The 16,448-nt window shown below is 49.2% G+C and overlaps 1 protein-coding gene across 4 annotated transcripts; it reads left to right on the top strand.

The window, feature by feature from the left end:
• The first annotated feature begins 2,867 nt into the window (after positions 1–2,867).
• Positions 2,868–16,402, top strand: ADRM1 (adhesion regulating molecule 1). Of its 4 annotated transcripts, none has more exons than XM_038749881.1 (10): positions 2,868–2,878; positions 9,265–9,475; positions 11,673–11,789; positions 12,209–12,332; positions 12,642–12,728; positions 14,162–14,243; positions 14,599–14,831; positions 15,175–15,332; positions 15,648–15,750; positions 16,175–16,402. In XM_038749881.1, the coding sequence occupies exons 2-10, from the start codon at positions 9,266–9,268 to the stop codon at positions 16,279–16,281; spliced, it is 1,221 nt and encodes a 406-aa protein (XP_038605809.1). In that variant the 5' UTR covers positions 2,868–2,878; position 9,265; the 3' UTR covers positions 16,282–16,402. The 4 variants fall into 4 exon arrangements, with proteins under 4 accessions (XP_038605809.1, XP_038605810.1, XP_038605808.1 ...); XM_038749882.1 differs by lacking the exon at positions 2,868–2,878 and adding an exon at positions 3,327–3,425; XM_038749880.1 differs by lacking the exon at positions 2,868–2,878 and adding an exon at positions 3,459–3,492.
• Positions 16,403–16,448: the final 46 nt, after the last annotated feature.

Here is a 16,448-nt window from a genome sequence, read left to right on the forward strand (position 1 = left end):
GATGAGCTGCCCGGGCAGCAGTGGGGTGAGAGCGGGACACTGGCAACCGTGCTAGAGAAATGCTCTTTCGGTGCCGCGTATGGGGTCATTTCGCTCCGTGCAAATGTTGCTCCGGGCATACGCAGCACAACACAATGATGTCATACAGAACATTTGTAATTTGTACTTCCCAAGCGCTTAGTACGGTGCTCTGCACATTGTAAGCGCTCAATAAATACGATTGATGATGATACAGAAAGAGAGAGGGTGTCTCTTCAGAGACACAGAGAGAGATGTTTGGGGGTTTTTTTCCTTTTAAGGATGTTCTGAGCTTGGGGGAGCTTGGTCCTCTGCATTTGTGGTGGTGGTTCCCTTCGCCACCATCAGGACCACTTACTAGCATTTATGAATTTATTAAGTGCTTACAAGAAACCGACGGTGATGTAATCCCTAATCCGTAAAGGCCGTAATGTAAGTGGAAAGGATTCGGTGGTGTAAGAGGACGCTAAAAATATAAACAATGAAAATGAATTAACATGGAATTCGGTGCTCACGCTCAATCCAGAGGTGGGCCCAGGAATGGGATTGACCGCTTGGCCTGATCTTACAAGCCTGGCTCCAAACCTTGGGCTTTACTCCCCTGGACCACTGCTCCACCCCCGTTTTCCAGGTGGCAATCAATCATCATCATCATCAATCGTATTTATTGAGCGCTTCCTATGTGCAGAGCACTGTACTAAGCGCTTGGGAAGTCCAAATTGGCAACATCTAGAGACAGTCCCTACCCAACAGTGGGCTCACAGTCTAAAAGGGGGAGACAGAGAACAAAACCAAACATACTAACAATAAAATAGAATAGATATGTACAAGTAAAATAGAGTAATCAATCAATCAATCGTATTTATTGAGTGCTTACTATGTGCAGAGCCCTGTACTAAGCGCTTGGGAAGTCCAAATTGGCAACACATAGAGACAGTCCCGACCCAACAGTGGGCTCACAGTCTAAAAGGGGGAGACAGAGAACAGAACCAAACATACCAACAAAATAAAATAAATAGGATAGAAATGTACAAGTAAAATAAATAAATAAATAGAGTAATAAATATGTTCAACCATATGTACATATATACAGGTGCTGTGGGGAAGGGAAGGAGGTAAGATGGGGGGATGGAGAGGGGGACGAGGGGGAGAGGAAGGAAGGGGCTCAGTCTGGGAAGGCCTCCTGGAGGAGGTGAGCTCCTCACCTCCTTAAATATCCTTAAATATCAATCAATTGATTAAATATCAATCAATCAATCAATCATATTTATTGAGCGCTTACTGTGTGCAGAGCCCTGTACTAAGCGCTTGGGAAGTACAAGATGGCAACGTATAGAGCCAGTCCCTACCCAACAGTGGGCTCACAGTCTAAAAGGGGGAGATATCAACTTTTGTGAGTGGAAATGATACGATGTGGAGGGAGTAATTCTCTATGTGGTTAAGGAATTTATCACCAGACTGTCCAACCTCGGATTGGACTGGAAACGCGGCAGAACTGGTGGCTGGCAGAGGGCCTTCCCTCGAGACTGTACGCTCGTAGTGGGCAGGCAATGTGTCTGTCTGTTGTTGTATCGTACTCTCTCAAGCGCACGGTACCGTGCTTATTTATTTATCGTATTTATTGAGCAGTGCAGCTTGGCTCTGTGGAAAGAGCCCGGGCTTGGGAGTCAGAGGTCATGGGTTCTAATCCCGGCTCCACCACTTGTCAGCTGTGTGACTTTGGGCAAGTCACAACTTTTCTGAGCCTGTTACCTCATCTGTAAAATGGGGATTAAGACCGTGAGCCCCACGTGGGACAACCTGATCACCTTGTATCCCCCCCGTGGCGCTTAGAACAGTGCTTCTCACATAGTAAGTGCTTAACAAATGCCATCATCATTATTATTATTACTGTGTGCAAAGCACGGTACTATTGCACACAGTAAGCGCTCAATAAATACGATTGAATAAATGAATGAATGAATGGCCTAGTGAAACAGCGTGACCCTGGAGCCAGGGGACCAGAGGACTTGAGTCCCGATCCACCTCCCCAGTACCGCTTGCCTGTTGCGTGACCTTGGAAATGTCACTTCTCTCTGTGCCTCAGTTTCCTCATCTTTAAAAGAAGCAGCGTGGCTTGGGGGAAAGAGCGCGGGCTTGGGGGTCGGAGGTTGTGGGTTCTAACCCCAGCTCCTCCACTTGTCAGCGATGTGACTTTGGACAAGTCACTTAACCACTCTGTGCCTTGGTTCCCTCATCCGTAAAATGGTGATCAAGACTGTCAGCCCCACGCGGGAAAACCTGATCACCGTGTATCTGCCCCAGCGCTTAGGACGGTGCTTAGCAAATGCCGTCATTATTATTCATCATCCATCGTATTTATTGAGCGCTTACTATGTGCACAGCACTGTACTAAGCGCTTGGGAAGTACAAATTGGCAACATATAGAGACGGTCCTACCCCAACAGTGGGCTCACAGTCTTTATTATTAAAGATAAAGTGGGGGCTGCTTCCCCCCTTAGAGTGCGAGGCCCATGTGGACATGGGAGTGGAAAGAGCCCGGGCTTTGGAGTCAGAGGTCCTGGGTTCAAATCCCGGCTCTGCCAGGTGTCAGCTGTGTGACTCCGGCCTAGTCACTTCGCCTCTCTGGGCCTCCGTGACCTCATCTGTAAAACGAGGATGAAGGCTGTGAGCCCCCACCTTGGGACAACCTGATCACCTTGTAACCTCCCCAGCGCTTAGAACGGTGCTTTGCACGTAGTAAGCGCTTAATAAATGCCATCATTATCTTTTAGACTGTGAGCCCACTGTTGGGTGGGGGCTGTTTATATATGTTGCCAACTTGTCCTTCCCAAGCGCTTAGGACAGTGCTCTGCACACAGTAATTAATCAATAAATACGATTGATAATGATGATGATCTTGTAATTAGTGCGGCACGTAGTAAGCGCCTAGCGAAACTTGTCATCTTGGGGCCTCGTCCCCGGTTTGGGCCCGGGAGCGATTCCCGGCGCCGCCGCTCGGGGCCGCTGCCGCGGCCGCCGCGCCCTCCCTATGACACAGCAACAATAGGGGCCGCTCTGCCCCGCCCCACTCCGTGGGCCGCACTTCCGGCGGGCGCGGCGGCGCTGACGGAAGGCCGGCTCGCCCAATCGCTGGCCGGGAGGGCCCGAACGAGCGGCCGAGGGGCTCCAATTGGCTGGGAAGGAGGTGGCCGGGGGGAGGCGGGACTTCCGCTCGGGCCCGGAGACGCATGCGCCGACGAGAGCTCGCGACGCCCGCCCGTCCGCCTGGCAGCGCGCGCCCGCCCTGGGCCTGAGGTGAGGGAACCGGATCGGACCGGATCGGACCGGATCGGACCGGCCTGGACAGGGGCTGAGGGGAGCACGGACGGAGAGACGGGGAAGAGGGGATGTGAGCCCCATGTTGGGTAGGGACCGGCCCTAGAGGTTGCCAATTTGTCCTTCCCAAGCGCTTAGTACAGTGCTCTGCACACAGTAAGTGCTCAATAAATACGCATGAATGAATGAATGAATGAAAGGGGGGGGTGAGTCCAGTGCTCTCCACACAGTAAGTGCTCAATAAATGCGATTGTATATATGGATATACAGTCCTGTATATATGTATACATATATGCAATCTTGTATTTGTGTTTGTACATATTACTCTATTTTATTTGCACCTGTTTATTCTTTTTTTTTTATTTTGTTAATGTGTTTTGTTCTCTGTCTCCCCCTTCTAGAGTGTGAGCCCGCTGTTGGGTAGGGACCGGCTCTATAGGTTGCCAATTTGTCCTTCCCAGGCGCTTAGTACAGTGCTCTGCACACAGTAAGTGCTCAATAAATACGCATGAATGAATGAATGAATGAAAGGGGGGGGGGTGAGTCCAGTGCTCTCCACACAGTAAGCGCTCAATAAATGCGATTGTATATATGGATATACAGCCCTGTATATATGTGTACATATATGCAATCTCGTATTTATGTTTGCACATATTACTCTATTTTATTTGCACGTATTTATTCTATTTTTTTTATTTCGTTAATGTGTTTTGTTCTCTGTCTCCCCCTTCTAGAGTGTGAGCCCGCTGTTGGGTAGGGACCGGCTCTATAGGTTGCCAATTTGTCCTTCCCAGGCGCTTAGTACAGTGCTCTGCACACAGTAAGCGCTCAGTAAATGCGACTGAATGAATGAATGAATGAATGAATGAAAGGAGGTGTGGGACTGAGGGGGTGAGTCCGGTGCTGTGCACACAGTAAGCACTCAATAAATGTGATTGTATATATGGCTATACAATCCTGTATATATGTTTGCACATATTTATTACTCTATTTGTTTTACTTGTACGTATTCTGTTTCTTTTATTTGGTTTATATGTTTTGTTTTGTTGTCTGCCTCCCCCTTCTAGAGTGTGAGCCCACTGTTGGGTAGGGACCGTCTCTCTATGTTGCCAGTTTGTCCTTCCCAAGCGCTTAGCACAGTGCTCTGCACACAGTAAACGCTCAGTAAATATGATTGAATGATGGGGAGGCTGAAAGGGGGTGGGGGGCTGAGGGGGGGTGAGTCCAGTGCGCTGCACTCAGTAAGCGCTCAATAAATGCGATTGTATATATGGATATACAGTCCTGTATATATGTATACATATATGCAATCTTGTATTTATGTTTGTACATATTACTCTATTTTATTTGTACATGTTTATTCTATTTATTTTATTTTGTTAATGTGTTTTGTTGTCTGTCTCCCCCTTCTAGACTGTGAGCCCACTGTTGGATAAGGACCGTCTCTATAGGTTGCCAATTTGTCCTTCCCAGGCGCTTAGTATAGTGCTCTGCACATAATAAGCGCTCGGTATATATGATTGAATGATTGGGAGGCTGAGGGGGTGAGTCCAGTGCTCTGCACACAGTAAGCGCTCAATAAATGCGATTGTATATATGGATATACAGTCCTGTATATATGTATACATATATGTAATCTTGTATTTATGTTTCCACATATTACTCTATTTTATTTGTACATGTTTATTCTATTTATTTTATTTTGTTAATATGTTTTGTTGTCTGTCCCCCGCTTCTAGACTGTGAGCCCACTGTTGGGTAAGGACCGGCTCTATAGGTTGCCAATTTGTTCTTCCCAGGCGCTTAGTACAGTGCTCTGCACACAGTAATTGCTCAATAAATACGACTGATTGATTGATTGATTGGTTCTAGACTGTGAGCCCACTGTTGGGTGGGGACCGTCCCTATATGTTGCCAATTTGTCCTTCCCAAGCGCTTAGTCCAGTGCTCTGCACACAGTAAGCGCTCAGTAAATATGATTGAATGATGGGGAGGCTGAAAGGGGGTGGGGGGCTGAGGGGGGGTGAGTCCAGTGCGCTCCACACAGTAAGCGCTCAATAAATGCGATTGTATATATGGATATACAGTCCTGTGTATATGTATACATATATGCAATCTCGTATTTATGTTTGTACATATTACTCTTTTTTATTTGCACGTATTTGTTCTGTTTATTTTATTTTGTTAATGTGTTTTGTTGACTGTCTCCCCCTTCTAGACTGTGAGCCCACTGTTGGGTAGGGACCGTCTCTATCTGTTGCCAATTTGCCCTCCCAAGCACTTAGTACAGTGCTCTGCACACAGTAAGCGCTCAGTAAATACTATTGAGTGAATGAATGATGGGGAAGCTGAAAGGGGGTGGGGGGCTGAGGGGGTGAGTCCAGTGCTCTGCACACAGTAAGTGCTCAATAAATGCGATTGTATATATGGCTGTACAATCCTGTATATATGTATTATATGTTTGTAGATATTACTCTATTTGTTTTACTTGTACCTATTCTATTTATTTTATTTGGTTTGTATGTTTTGTTTTGTTGTCTGTCTCCCCCTTCTAGACTGTGAGCCTGCTTTTGGGTAGGGACCGTCTGTAGATGTTGCCAACTTGTACTTCCCAGGCGCTTAGTACAGTGCTCTGCACGCAGTAAGTGCTCAATAAATATGAATGAGTGAGTGAATGATGGGGAGGCTGAAAGGGGGTGGGGGGCTGAGGGGGTGAGTCCAGTGCTCGGCACACAGTAAGCGCTCAATAAATGCGATTGAATGAATGGGTGGGGGGCTGAGGGGGGGATAGGGGGAGGGGGGGGTGAAGGGGCTAAAAAGAAAAGAGAGGGGTGGGGGCTGAGGGGGATCAATCAATCGTATTTATTGAGCGCTTACTGTGTACAAGTTGGCAACTTATAGAGACGGTCCCTACCCAACAGTAGGTAGGAGAGACAGAGAACAAAACCAAACATACTAACAAAATAAAATAAATAAAATAGATATGTACAAGTAAAATAAATAAATAAATAGAGTAATAAATACGTACAAACATATATACATATATACAGGTGCTGTGGGGAGGGGAAGGAGGTAAGATGAGAGGGGTGGAGAGGGGGACGAGGGGGAGAGGAAGGAAGGGGCTCAGTCTGGGAGGGCCTCCTGGAGGAGGTGAGCTCTCAGTAGGGCCTTGAAGGGGATGGGGAGGGAGGGGGTGAAGGGGCTGGGAGGAAGAGGCAGGGAGTGGGGGGCTGAGAGAGGAAGGGGATGGGGGGATGACGCTGGGGGAGCTGAGAGACCGAGGGGGTTGGGGGTGCTGAGAGGGATCAGGGAGGGAGGGGGTGAAGGGGCTGAGAGGCATTTGGGGGGGCTGATGGGTGGAGGAGGGAGAGGTCAGAGGGAGGGGTTGAAAGGGCAGCCCCGGGGCCCTGACACTGCCTAGAGGATTAGCAACAGTTGAGCAATCAATCAATCAATCGTATTTATTGAGCGCTTACTGTGTGCAGAGCACTTTACTAAGCGCTTGGGAAGTACAGGTTGGCAACACATAGAGACAGTCCCTGCCCAACAGTGGGGCTCGCAGTCTAAAACGGGGAGACAGAGAACAAAACCAAACATACTAACAAAATAAAATAAATAGAATAGATATGTACAAGTAAAATAAATAAATAACTAGAGTAATAACTATGTACAAGCATATATACATATATACAGGTGCTGTGGGGAAGGGAAGGAGGTAAGATGGGGGGGTGGAGAGGGGGACGAGGGGGAGAGGAAGGAAGGGGCTCAGTCTGGGAAGGCCTCCTGGAGGAGGTGAGCTCTCAGCAGGGCCTTGAAGGGAGGAAGAGAGCTAGCTGGGCGGATGGGCAGAGGGATTGGGGGCATTCCAGGCCCGGGGGATGACGTGGGCCGGGGGTCGATGGCGGGACAGGCGAGAACGAGGGACGGTGAGGAGATTAGCGGCAGAGGAGCGGAGGGTGCGGGCTGGGCTGGAGAAGGAGAGAAGGGAGGTGAGGTAGGAGGGGGCGAGGGGATGGACAGCCTTGAAGCCCAGGGTGAGGAGTTTCTGCCTGATGCGCAGATTGATTGGTAGCCACTGGAGATTTTTGAGGAGAGGAGAGGAGGAGGGTGGGTGGTAGGGTGGTAGGGCTGGGCCCTCCCCTCCCCTCTCTGGTGGGGCAGGAGGGAGAGCAGTGACGGCGGAGGCCTCCAAGGGAGAGCCCCGACCCACCACACTGCCCGTCCCTCGGGCTCCCCGGGCCCACACCGCGGGGCCCCGCACTCAGAGAATTGGGCCCAAGTCTCATCTGGTCGGAGAAAAATCATCCTGGATGTCAACACCTAATAACAATAATAATAATAACGATTGTATTTGTTTAGCGCTTACTGCTACTACTACTGATAATAACGATGGCATTGGTTAAGTGCATACTATGTGCCAAGCACTATTCTAAGTGCTGGGGGGGATACGAGGTAATCAGGTTGTCCCACGTGGGGCTCACGGTCTTCATCCCCATTTGACAGATGAGGGAACTGAGGCCCAGAGAAGTAAAGTGACTTGCCCAAAGTCCCACAGCTAAGTGGCAGAGCCGGGATTAGAACTCACAACCTCTGACCCCCAAGCCCGGGCCCTTTCCACTGCACCCCGTTGTGCCAGACACTTAGGTCGAACATCCCTTCGGCCACTGGCTGTTGTCCACAGTTCTTTTCAATTAATTTTGGATCGTTAATCCACCATGAGCTCTGCAAGAAGTGGCCCCTTCTGTGACCTTTTGGGCCCCCAAATTATTTTCTTTTCCTCCAGATACTAGGCCACAATAACTAATAAAAGTGGACTGGTGTACTTAAGCCCCAAATCAAAAAGTGGCCCTTAGGAATCTCTGGAAAGCCTTTAATTCAGGTTTATGGAAGAGCTTGTGACTGTGTTCTAATGAAACAGCAAAATTCAAAGCAATCTCTGGTTTCTTTTCCTTCCCGATTTGAAGATAGGTCAGAAATCTCTCTCAGACGTGAAGCCCTGGAATATGATTCCAGTTGAATACAACCTTCTTTCCTAAAAGTCCCTGTGGCTTTTTGGATAAATTTTATTGTACATTAATATCACGTGTACCGCTATGCCCCCTCCTCCCTGCCCCCTGAAAGCTCATGTTGAAATACTTGGAGGAGAGGGGACAGAAATGTTCGGGAGGATTCACTTGCAGAAATCAAAGGGATCCTCAGATTTGGCCCTGAAATTAATGTGAATGACTCAGCCAGGAGGCTAATTTGAGGCATTGGACATTCAGCTTTTGCTTTTCAGGTCTCTTCCTTAAGACTATCAGTCACCAGCTCCTCCTTTTCCCCTGTGCCACAGATCATTGCTCTGAAATCCAAGTCTCGGGCTGTAATGAGTCAGTGTCCTTGTAGACTACTCCATTTCAACCTTTTTGTTTTTCATCCTTCCAATCTCTTCAATGTCAGTGGCCTGGAAAAGTCTCTAGTTTACCGAACTATCAGTGCTTAGTGTTTTTTTTTTTAATTTAGGGGTTTTGGAGGTAGCAAAGCTTGCTAATGTTTATTAAGCCTCGGGGCACAGAGCATGGTATTTAGCACTCAGACGATTGCTTGAAAATCAGATTCAGACACTTACCTAGCCCGTTAGGAGTTCACAATTTGGAAATAAAGGTATGATTTGATTAACAAGAAAAACATCTTAAAGCATTCTAAGCTTAGGGAAGAAGAGGTGGGCTTTAACCCCTTTTCCTCTAGAGAGGGTGTCTGCCCGGCAGAGTTGCTCGAACCATCGGGGCGCCCCGCCGCAGCCCCCGGACCCCCCAAGGGAAGGGAGTTTGGGGCTGCACCCGCTTCTGGGGGTGGGTAGGCTGCTGCCATGTGTAGCCACAGGGAATTTTTAAACTCCAGACGGAAGCAATGAACCTAAGTGGAAACGTCCTCTCTTCCCTTTCCCAGAATGTCTTCAGGAGCACTGTTTCCCAGCCTGGTCCCAGGCTCTCGGGGCTCATCCAGCAAGTATTTGGTGGAATTTCGTGCAGGGAAAATGTCACTGAAAGGGACTACGGTCACTCCGGATAAGCGGAAAGGGCTCGTCTACATCCAGCAGACAGATGATTCCCTCATTCACTTCTGCTGGAAGGACAGGACTTCTGGCAATGTTGAAGATGTAAGTGTGTGCGCGCGCTTGACGTTTACTAAGAAAGCCCCACGAAAGTTTGTTTAGGGAAGGACACCTTCGCGGACCCTCTTGGAATGTGGATGCTGCTAATTTGGTACTTGGAGGAATGACCACTTTGGTATCTAGTCATTCCAGTTTGTCTGGCTGTTTGCCTGGACAGATGTTTTGTGGGCACACTTCTTCCACTGTGAGTTCATTTTATTTCCTTTCATTCTGGGTGCTTGGGAAAATGAAGTGCCCAGAATTGAAGGCCCAATTTTGTAGAGGTCATTGGCTTAGCGAGGCATGTTTTGCCCATAGCTCATTGAAAATACTTATTTTTTTTTTACCTGCAGATCAGGCTAAGACACTTTGAATGTTGGAGCAAGTTTACATTTGTCCCCAAGTTAGATCTGTGTTTTCCTGCTGCCCAGCAGCACTACTGTTCCTCCGGAGTCTGCAGCCCCCACCAGCTCTCCCAGTCCTTTGTCTCTTCTTGGACCACCAGTGCCCTGCCTCCCCTTCCTTTAACCCCCAGTGACTTCACCGACTACTTTCCCGTGGAAACCGTCAGATGGTGACGGTCTCTCTTTTTAATTTGATTCCCTCTTCTACTCCAATCATCTTTCCCTGCTCCCGAGGTCTCTCTCAAGAGGACTTCTCCCACTACTCCTCTTCCCCCCCGAGTCGATCCCATCCCTCTCACCACTTACCACCTCCCACTGTTTGATGGTACCTTCCCCTCTGCTTTCGGTAATGCTCAGATCTCTTGATGCCACTGGATCCTACAGCTATCCGCCTCATGTCTGCTCCCATTTCTGTCCAGACTTCTCAAAGAGATTGCAGAGATGGGCCGTCTTTATTTCCTCAGCTCCCCAGTTCTCCCCTTGGCCTGCTACAATCTGGCTTTTTGTCCCCACCACACCGCTGACACTGCATTCCTCAGAGTCCAGTGGATTCGGTTCTCTTTTGTCCTCGTTGTTTTTGGTCCCTTGGCTGCCTGTGACTCTTCTCTTTTTCCCTTGGGCAAGCTTAGCTTGGCCTTGGCTTTGTTGACCTGGTGGTCTTCTGTTTTTCTTCCGGCCTCTCATTTGCTGGCTCCTCCTCTTCCCCCATAACTGTGGGTTTCCCATGTAGGGCTCAGATAATACTATAATCCTTTGAGTCCTAGAAACCCACAACCCAAGGGTCCTCTTCATTTTAGCTCTTAGTGTCCCTAAATCCTGCTGATTTTTCTTCCTTTATAACTTTCCTGGATCTCCTCGTCCAAGCTCTTGTCATTTTTCAGCTAGAGAAATGTGTCATGTCAGCTTATCACTGGTCTGCCAGCCTCCAGCTTGTTCCCTCCTCCGTCTGTAGCACTACCTGCTGTGGCCTCCATCACCTTCCTACAGCACCACTAGGCACAAGCCTTTCCACCCCTCAAAAACCACCTCCTGTTTTCCATTTCCCTTACGGAAGCTCGCTTTCTCTTATATGTGCTTTCTTTATCTGCCATTTCTTAGCTCCCAGGCTTTGCTTTCAGTCAGTCAGTATATACTGAGTGCGATGTGCCGAGCACTGTACTTAGCACTTGGGGGAGAGTGTAGTACAAAAGAGTTGATAGGTACAATCTCTGCCCTCTAGGAGCTTACCTTGTGACTTCTGATCTTCACCCTATGTAACACTCCTTCCTTCAGATTCTCCAGGCCGTAGTTCTCCCTTTCTTCAAAGACTCTCCTTGAAATCCCACATCCTCCAGAAAGCCTCTACCGAGTTTCCACCACCCCAGGTTGTGTCACCACAACAGCCACCCGTAATGCTTAATGTATGGACTACATGTATGTACAGCTGTCCTCAGCATTCACGCAGATTCTAGGACTGTGCATAATTTAATCACTCATTCCGTCATCGATTTCATCGTTCCATAATCCTACTATTACCAGTTGTCTTCGTTCACCCTCCTGCTCCCACTACTTATAGTAAAGGTGTCTTCCTTCCCCTCCTTCCACCCCCCCAGCCCTCCCCATTAAATTGTAAGCTCCTGGAGGGCAAGGATTCCGTGCCTCGCTTCTGTTGTCTATTTGCCCATAAGGTGATTGGCCAGAGTTGATGCTTTAGGAGAGTTCTTTCAGGGTTTAGGCTTTATTTTCAGAATGCCTGGAGTGTGGTCTGTAGCCTTAACGCAAGGTGATTTTTCTCATCTGTGTTTTCTCTGCCTTCAAAGGACTTGATTATTTTCCCCGATGATTGTGAATTTAAGAGAGTGCCCCAGTGCACCACTGGCCGGGTGTATGTGCTGAAGTTCAAGGCGGGATCCAAACGTCTCTTCTTCTGGATGCAGGTTTATGCCCTTGCTTTATGTTGGTTTATTGTGTGTGGTAGAGCCCCTACAAGGGGCAGGCTTTCCTGAGCTGGCCTCGGTCCCAGTCCTAGCCCTCGTGGCCGGAGGGGCACCCGGGGATCCCAGCAGGGGAGCGGGGCTGCCTCCTGGGCCCCTGGGAGGGTGGCAGGGCCAGAACCGGGCACGTATTTGGGAGCTTTGAGTTTGCTTGGGCTCCACCCAGGGCCTGACTGGCTGGTGGGAGGTGCCACCCTGCTGATCGCAAACCTCTCCTCAATAAATAACCATTGACTCTCGGGAAGGAAAAGCTAAGAAAAGAAAGAAAAAGGGTGATTTTGCTTATCCCGAAAGAATTCTGGAAATTTAAGGACTTCCCATTTCCTGTCTCGATGTTTGTGACCCGAGTTCTTCTCTTGTAGGAACCCAAAACCGACAAAGACGAGGAACACTGCCGAAAAGTGAATGAATATTTGAACAATCCCCCAATGCCCGGGGCTTTGGGTGGGAGTGGAAGTGGAGGTCATGAGCTATCAGCCCTTGGAGGTAGTTACTCTCTGGCCCCCCACAGGGCCCTGCCCCTTTAAACTTGGTGAATGGCAACCGATTCGGACCCTGGCCACCCCTTTAATGGCCTTAGTGGGGCCTACAATCTAGAGCCCGAAAGGCTCTTGAAACGGTTTTCTGAAGCTACCGATTTCTTCGTGGTCTTCCTATGAGTAAACTCTGGGGCTCCACTTGCCCAAGACCTGGGAGCATCTTGTACAAATCGGCCCCCAAGCCTGTCCTTGATTGCGTGTGTCTGTAGTGTTGTGTAGGCCTGGTGATGGGTCTGAATTGTTTTTGTTTTTTTAGGTGAAGGAGGCCTGCAGAGCCTTCTGGGTAACATGAGCCATAATCAACTCATGCAGCTTATTGGACCAACCGGCTTGGGAGGACTTGGTAAAATATTTCATATTATTTCAAATTTTAAAGTGGTGGTAGTTTAGTTGAATTGTCCTCTGTGATTCATTCGTCCAACAGTTAGGCCTACTTAGCAGTTGGACATTGTGCCTTAGGTATGTTTGTACATATTTATTACTCTATTTATTTCTTTTACTTGTACATATCTATTCTATTTATTTTATTTTGTTAATATGTTTGGTTTTGTTCTCTGTCTCCACCTTCTAGACTGTGAGCCCACTGTTGGGTAGGGACTGTCTCTATATGTTGCCAACTTGTACTTCCCAAGCGCTTAGTACAGTGCTCTGCACACCGTAGGCGCTCAATAAATACGATTGATTAGGTACCCGTTTGTAATGATTGGGGTATTAGATAAGCACTTGCTGGGATAGGCACAAGATAACTGAGGTTGGACAAGGCCCCTGCCCCACATGGGGCTCCCAGTTCAATGGGGAGGGAGGGCAGGTATTGAGCCCACATTTTTTTGAGACCGAGAAGTTAAGTGACTTACCCGGGGTCTCACACAGGTGACGGGTGGCAGAGCCAGGATTAGAATTCAGGTCCTCTCCAGCTCCACTGCTCTTTATTTCATGTTTGCGGATCTGGCCTAATCATTTGGGCTTGTTTTTAGTTTCCAAATGGATAGATACGGTTTGCCTTACTTAAGCTAACTAGGCTGCTTAGTTTCTGGTTACCTGTCTCACATTTTAAAAAAATAAATGAATAAATTGAGATTTATTGAGCTGTTTTGGGCCAATCTGCTGTCCATATTCACTACAAAATCGTGAGATTGCTGCCGTTTGGTGGTAGCAGTTGGGTGCTATAGCTGTGCCCAGTCAGCTCTTCCAAGGTGGTGCCAGGAGGGCCCTGTGCTGGCCCCCAAATCTATAGCTGGGTCTTCTCCTGAACCTGTTTCCCAGGGCTGCAACTGCCTGCTCGGCAGCTGTGCTGATTTGGACAGGACCCTCCTGGCCTTCACAGATGGGGAAAGAAAGAAAAGTAGACGGGAGCCAACAAGCCCCCAAAATTTACCGTCCCGACAGTTCCCCGCTCTGCCCTTGGAGGAAAATCATGGCTTTGCCATTGTCAGCATTTCAAGTTTTATGGGGGCATTGCTGCTTTATGAAGTGGAAGCTGAGTGAAGGGTTTGTAATGTGGAGGCTAACGTGACATGGGGAGATCAGTTTAGTCTAATGAACCCACCAAACGTTCGCGAAATCTCAGTGAACAGCAAGGGGTAGCTTGCCCTCCAGGAGAGAGATTGGGGGTCTCAGGAACGGCAGGTGGTCACGGAGTGGGAGAAATCAGAGGGCTCAGGGTCTCGGCAGCTTTAGAGAATCCAGTCACAGCATCCTTAAGACCCATTAAATGTAAAAGCAGCCTGATGTTTTCGGTAAAGTTGTTTCAAAGGGGTTTTAACTTTCTTCCCATAGGTGGGCTTGGTGCACTGACTGGGCCCGGCCTGGCTAGCTTATTGGGGAGTGGAGGGCCCCCGGCAAGCAGCTCTTCATCCAGGTAAGTTCCCGAAAGCGCCGCTCACACAGTTTAGAGGGGAAACCGATTCGTCCACCTGTGTATTGTCCCAGCGCTGAGTTCAGTACTCTGCACACAGTAAGCGCTTAGTAAATACCATTTCAGCCACTCCTCCTCAAAGGGAGCAGGGAGCTGAACCAAAAGCCAGTTCGATAGCTAGAGAAGGTCTCGGGATACACTGTCCAAAACTGAGTGTGAGTTGCCTGAGGTCAACTTCCTTTTGCACTGAGAGAGAGAGTGTGTGTGTGTGTGTTTGTTTTCTAAGCTACCCCCACCTCTGATAGAAATAACTGGTCGGTTCATGGTTCCTCGGTATCGCTGCTTTTAATGCTTCCAGCTCCCGGAGCCAGTCAGCGGCCGCGACCCCGTCTTCCACCACTTCTTCGGCCCGTGCCACGCCAGCCCCTACTGCTCCCGCAGTTGCTTCCACAACTAGTCCAAGCCCTGCCCCCAGTTCAGGTAATGGAACCAGCACAGCTACAAGCCCAACCCAGCCCATTCAACTGAGTGACCTCCAGAGCATTTTAGCTACTATGAATGTGCCATCTGGGGCAGGAGGCGGACAGCAAGGTAAACGTTCTCTCGGGGGCCGGAAGCCGTTGGGGTTAAGGTGCTCGCCGATCCCCTGATCTCTTTCGAGGGGGTCGGGAAGGACCGGTTCCTGTTGGAAACGTTCTCTGTGGCACTGCCGGTTGGCGGTCGCCGGGTGATTGCCGGACAGCGCGAGGTGCGCCGGGTTTTCAGCTTCCCGCCCGGGGCCGCCTAGCTAAATGCGAGAGTCAGAGCCAGGAGACTCTCCTCTCCCCTGCCTCCGGCAGGCGACTCACTGGGCAGAGTCTCTCCCCGAAGTCGACACCGGCTCCGCCTCCGCCCCACACCCTGAGCCGCTGACCGTTTTGTCCTTTCGTCCTAGTTGACTTGGCCAGCGTCCTGACTCCCGAGATCATGGCTCCCATCCTGGCCAACGCGGAAGTCCAGGAGCGGCTGCTGCCTTATCTCCCATCCGGAGAGTCCCTGCCGCAGACTGCAGAGGAGATTCAGAATACACTGACCTCTCCTCAGTTTCAGCAGGTAAGGATGGGCCTCACGTGGGGCGAGGTGGGGGACTGAAGTTACAAGTTGCTCTTTCAGCAGGATTGAAGTGAATGGTCATTCCTCTCCCCTCCAGCCCCATTATTTTCATCTTTTCAATTCTGAGAAAAATTAGTTCTGGTGCTCTGTCTGGGAGGAAGCTGGGGCCAACCAGGGGGACCCTGGGCCCTGCGGAGGACAAAACCCTGCACTGGGTAGCGGGCGGGTTCCACCCATCCCCACTCTTGTGGTCAAAAAATGGGAGGCCAGAGTCACAGATGAGTTGCTGACCCTTTCGTTGGCTTTCGCTTACAGGCCTTGAGCATGTTCAGTGCTGCTTTAGCTTCAGGACAGCTAGGGCCACTCATGAGTCAGTTTGGCCTACCAGCCGAGGCGGTGGATGCAGCAAATAAAGGCGGTAAGTACCCTTTCTTGCTTGTCTCCAAGGTAAGGAAAGGGCCCTTTGGGTGTGTCCTTCATTTTATGGAGATGCATAGTGACAAGTGACAAGCAATCTTGTCTGCAATAGTCTGGGGTGGATGGGGCTCTTTGTGAGCAGTGGAGGCCGGGGCAGGATTCCTCAGCCTGATTCAAACCTCTTGAAGATCAGGTTCTGCCGTGGCCGGTTGCATCAACCTGCGGCCGCCCCCACCATTTGGGTGGCAGAGTTTCATCGGTGGGGAAGAAGAAATCCAAAACATTTGCTTTCATTTGGGGGGAGACTGGCCCTTCCAGACACTAGTCTAGGCCAGGTTGACGAGTATCCAAAGCCCACTTTGTGACTTTCATACAAAATGTAGTGAGGGAGATGGGTTTGACCTGTCATTTCTCATCGTTTTTAGATGTCGAAGCTTTTGCCAAAGCTATGCAGAACAATGCCAAGTCAGATCAAAAGGAAGGAGACTCAAAGGACAAGAAAGAGGAAGAGGAAGATATGAGTTTAGATTAAGTTATTTGCTGTCTTAAGGTATTGAAAATTCTTAGGAATTAAGCAACTTGGGTAGTTTCACTAGTTAATTGCATACTCTCACGCCTACATGGAACCAACCAATAAAGGACTCTTCTTTTGAGATTGGCATATGTTGCACTAAATTACAAACCGATGTGGGGTTGTTA

The sequence above is a fragment of the Tachyglossus aculeatus genome, chromosome 8, assembly GCF_015852505.1.
Source record: "Tachyglossus aculeatus isolate mTacAcu1 chromosome 8, mTacAcu1.pri, whole genome shotgun sequence".
In the NCBI taxonomy this organism is placed as follows: domain Eukaryota; kingdom Metazoa; phylum Chordata; class Mammalia; order Monotremata; family Tachyglossidae; genus Tachyglossus; species Tachyglossus aculeatus.

Bases quoted from the DNA above. Each gene is read 5' to 3' on its own strand.
- ADRM1 (XM_038749881.1), top strand. From the start codon at position 9,266: ATGTCTTCAGGAGCACTGTTTCCCAGCCTGGTCCCAGGCTCTCGGGGC. The intron at 11,790-12,208 runs GTTTATGCCCTT...CTTCTCTTGTAG, and splicing joins GTCTCTTCTTCTGGATGCAG to GAACCCAAAACCGACAAAGA. The intron at 15,333-15,647 runs GTAAGGATGGGC...TTTCGCTTACAG, and splicing joins CCTCTCCTCAGTTTCAGCAG to GCCTTGAGCATGTTCAGTGC.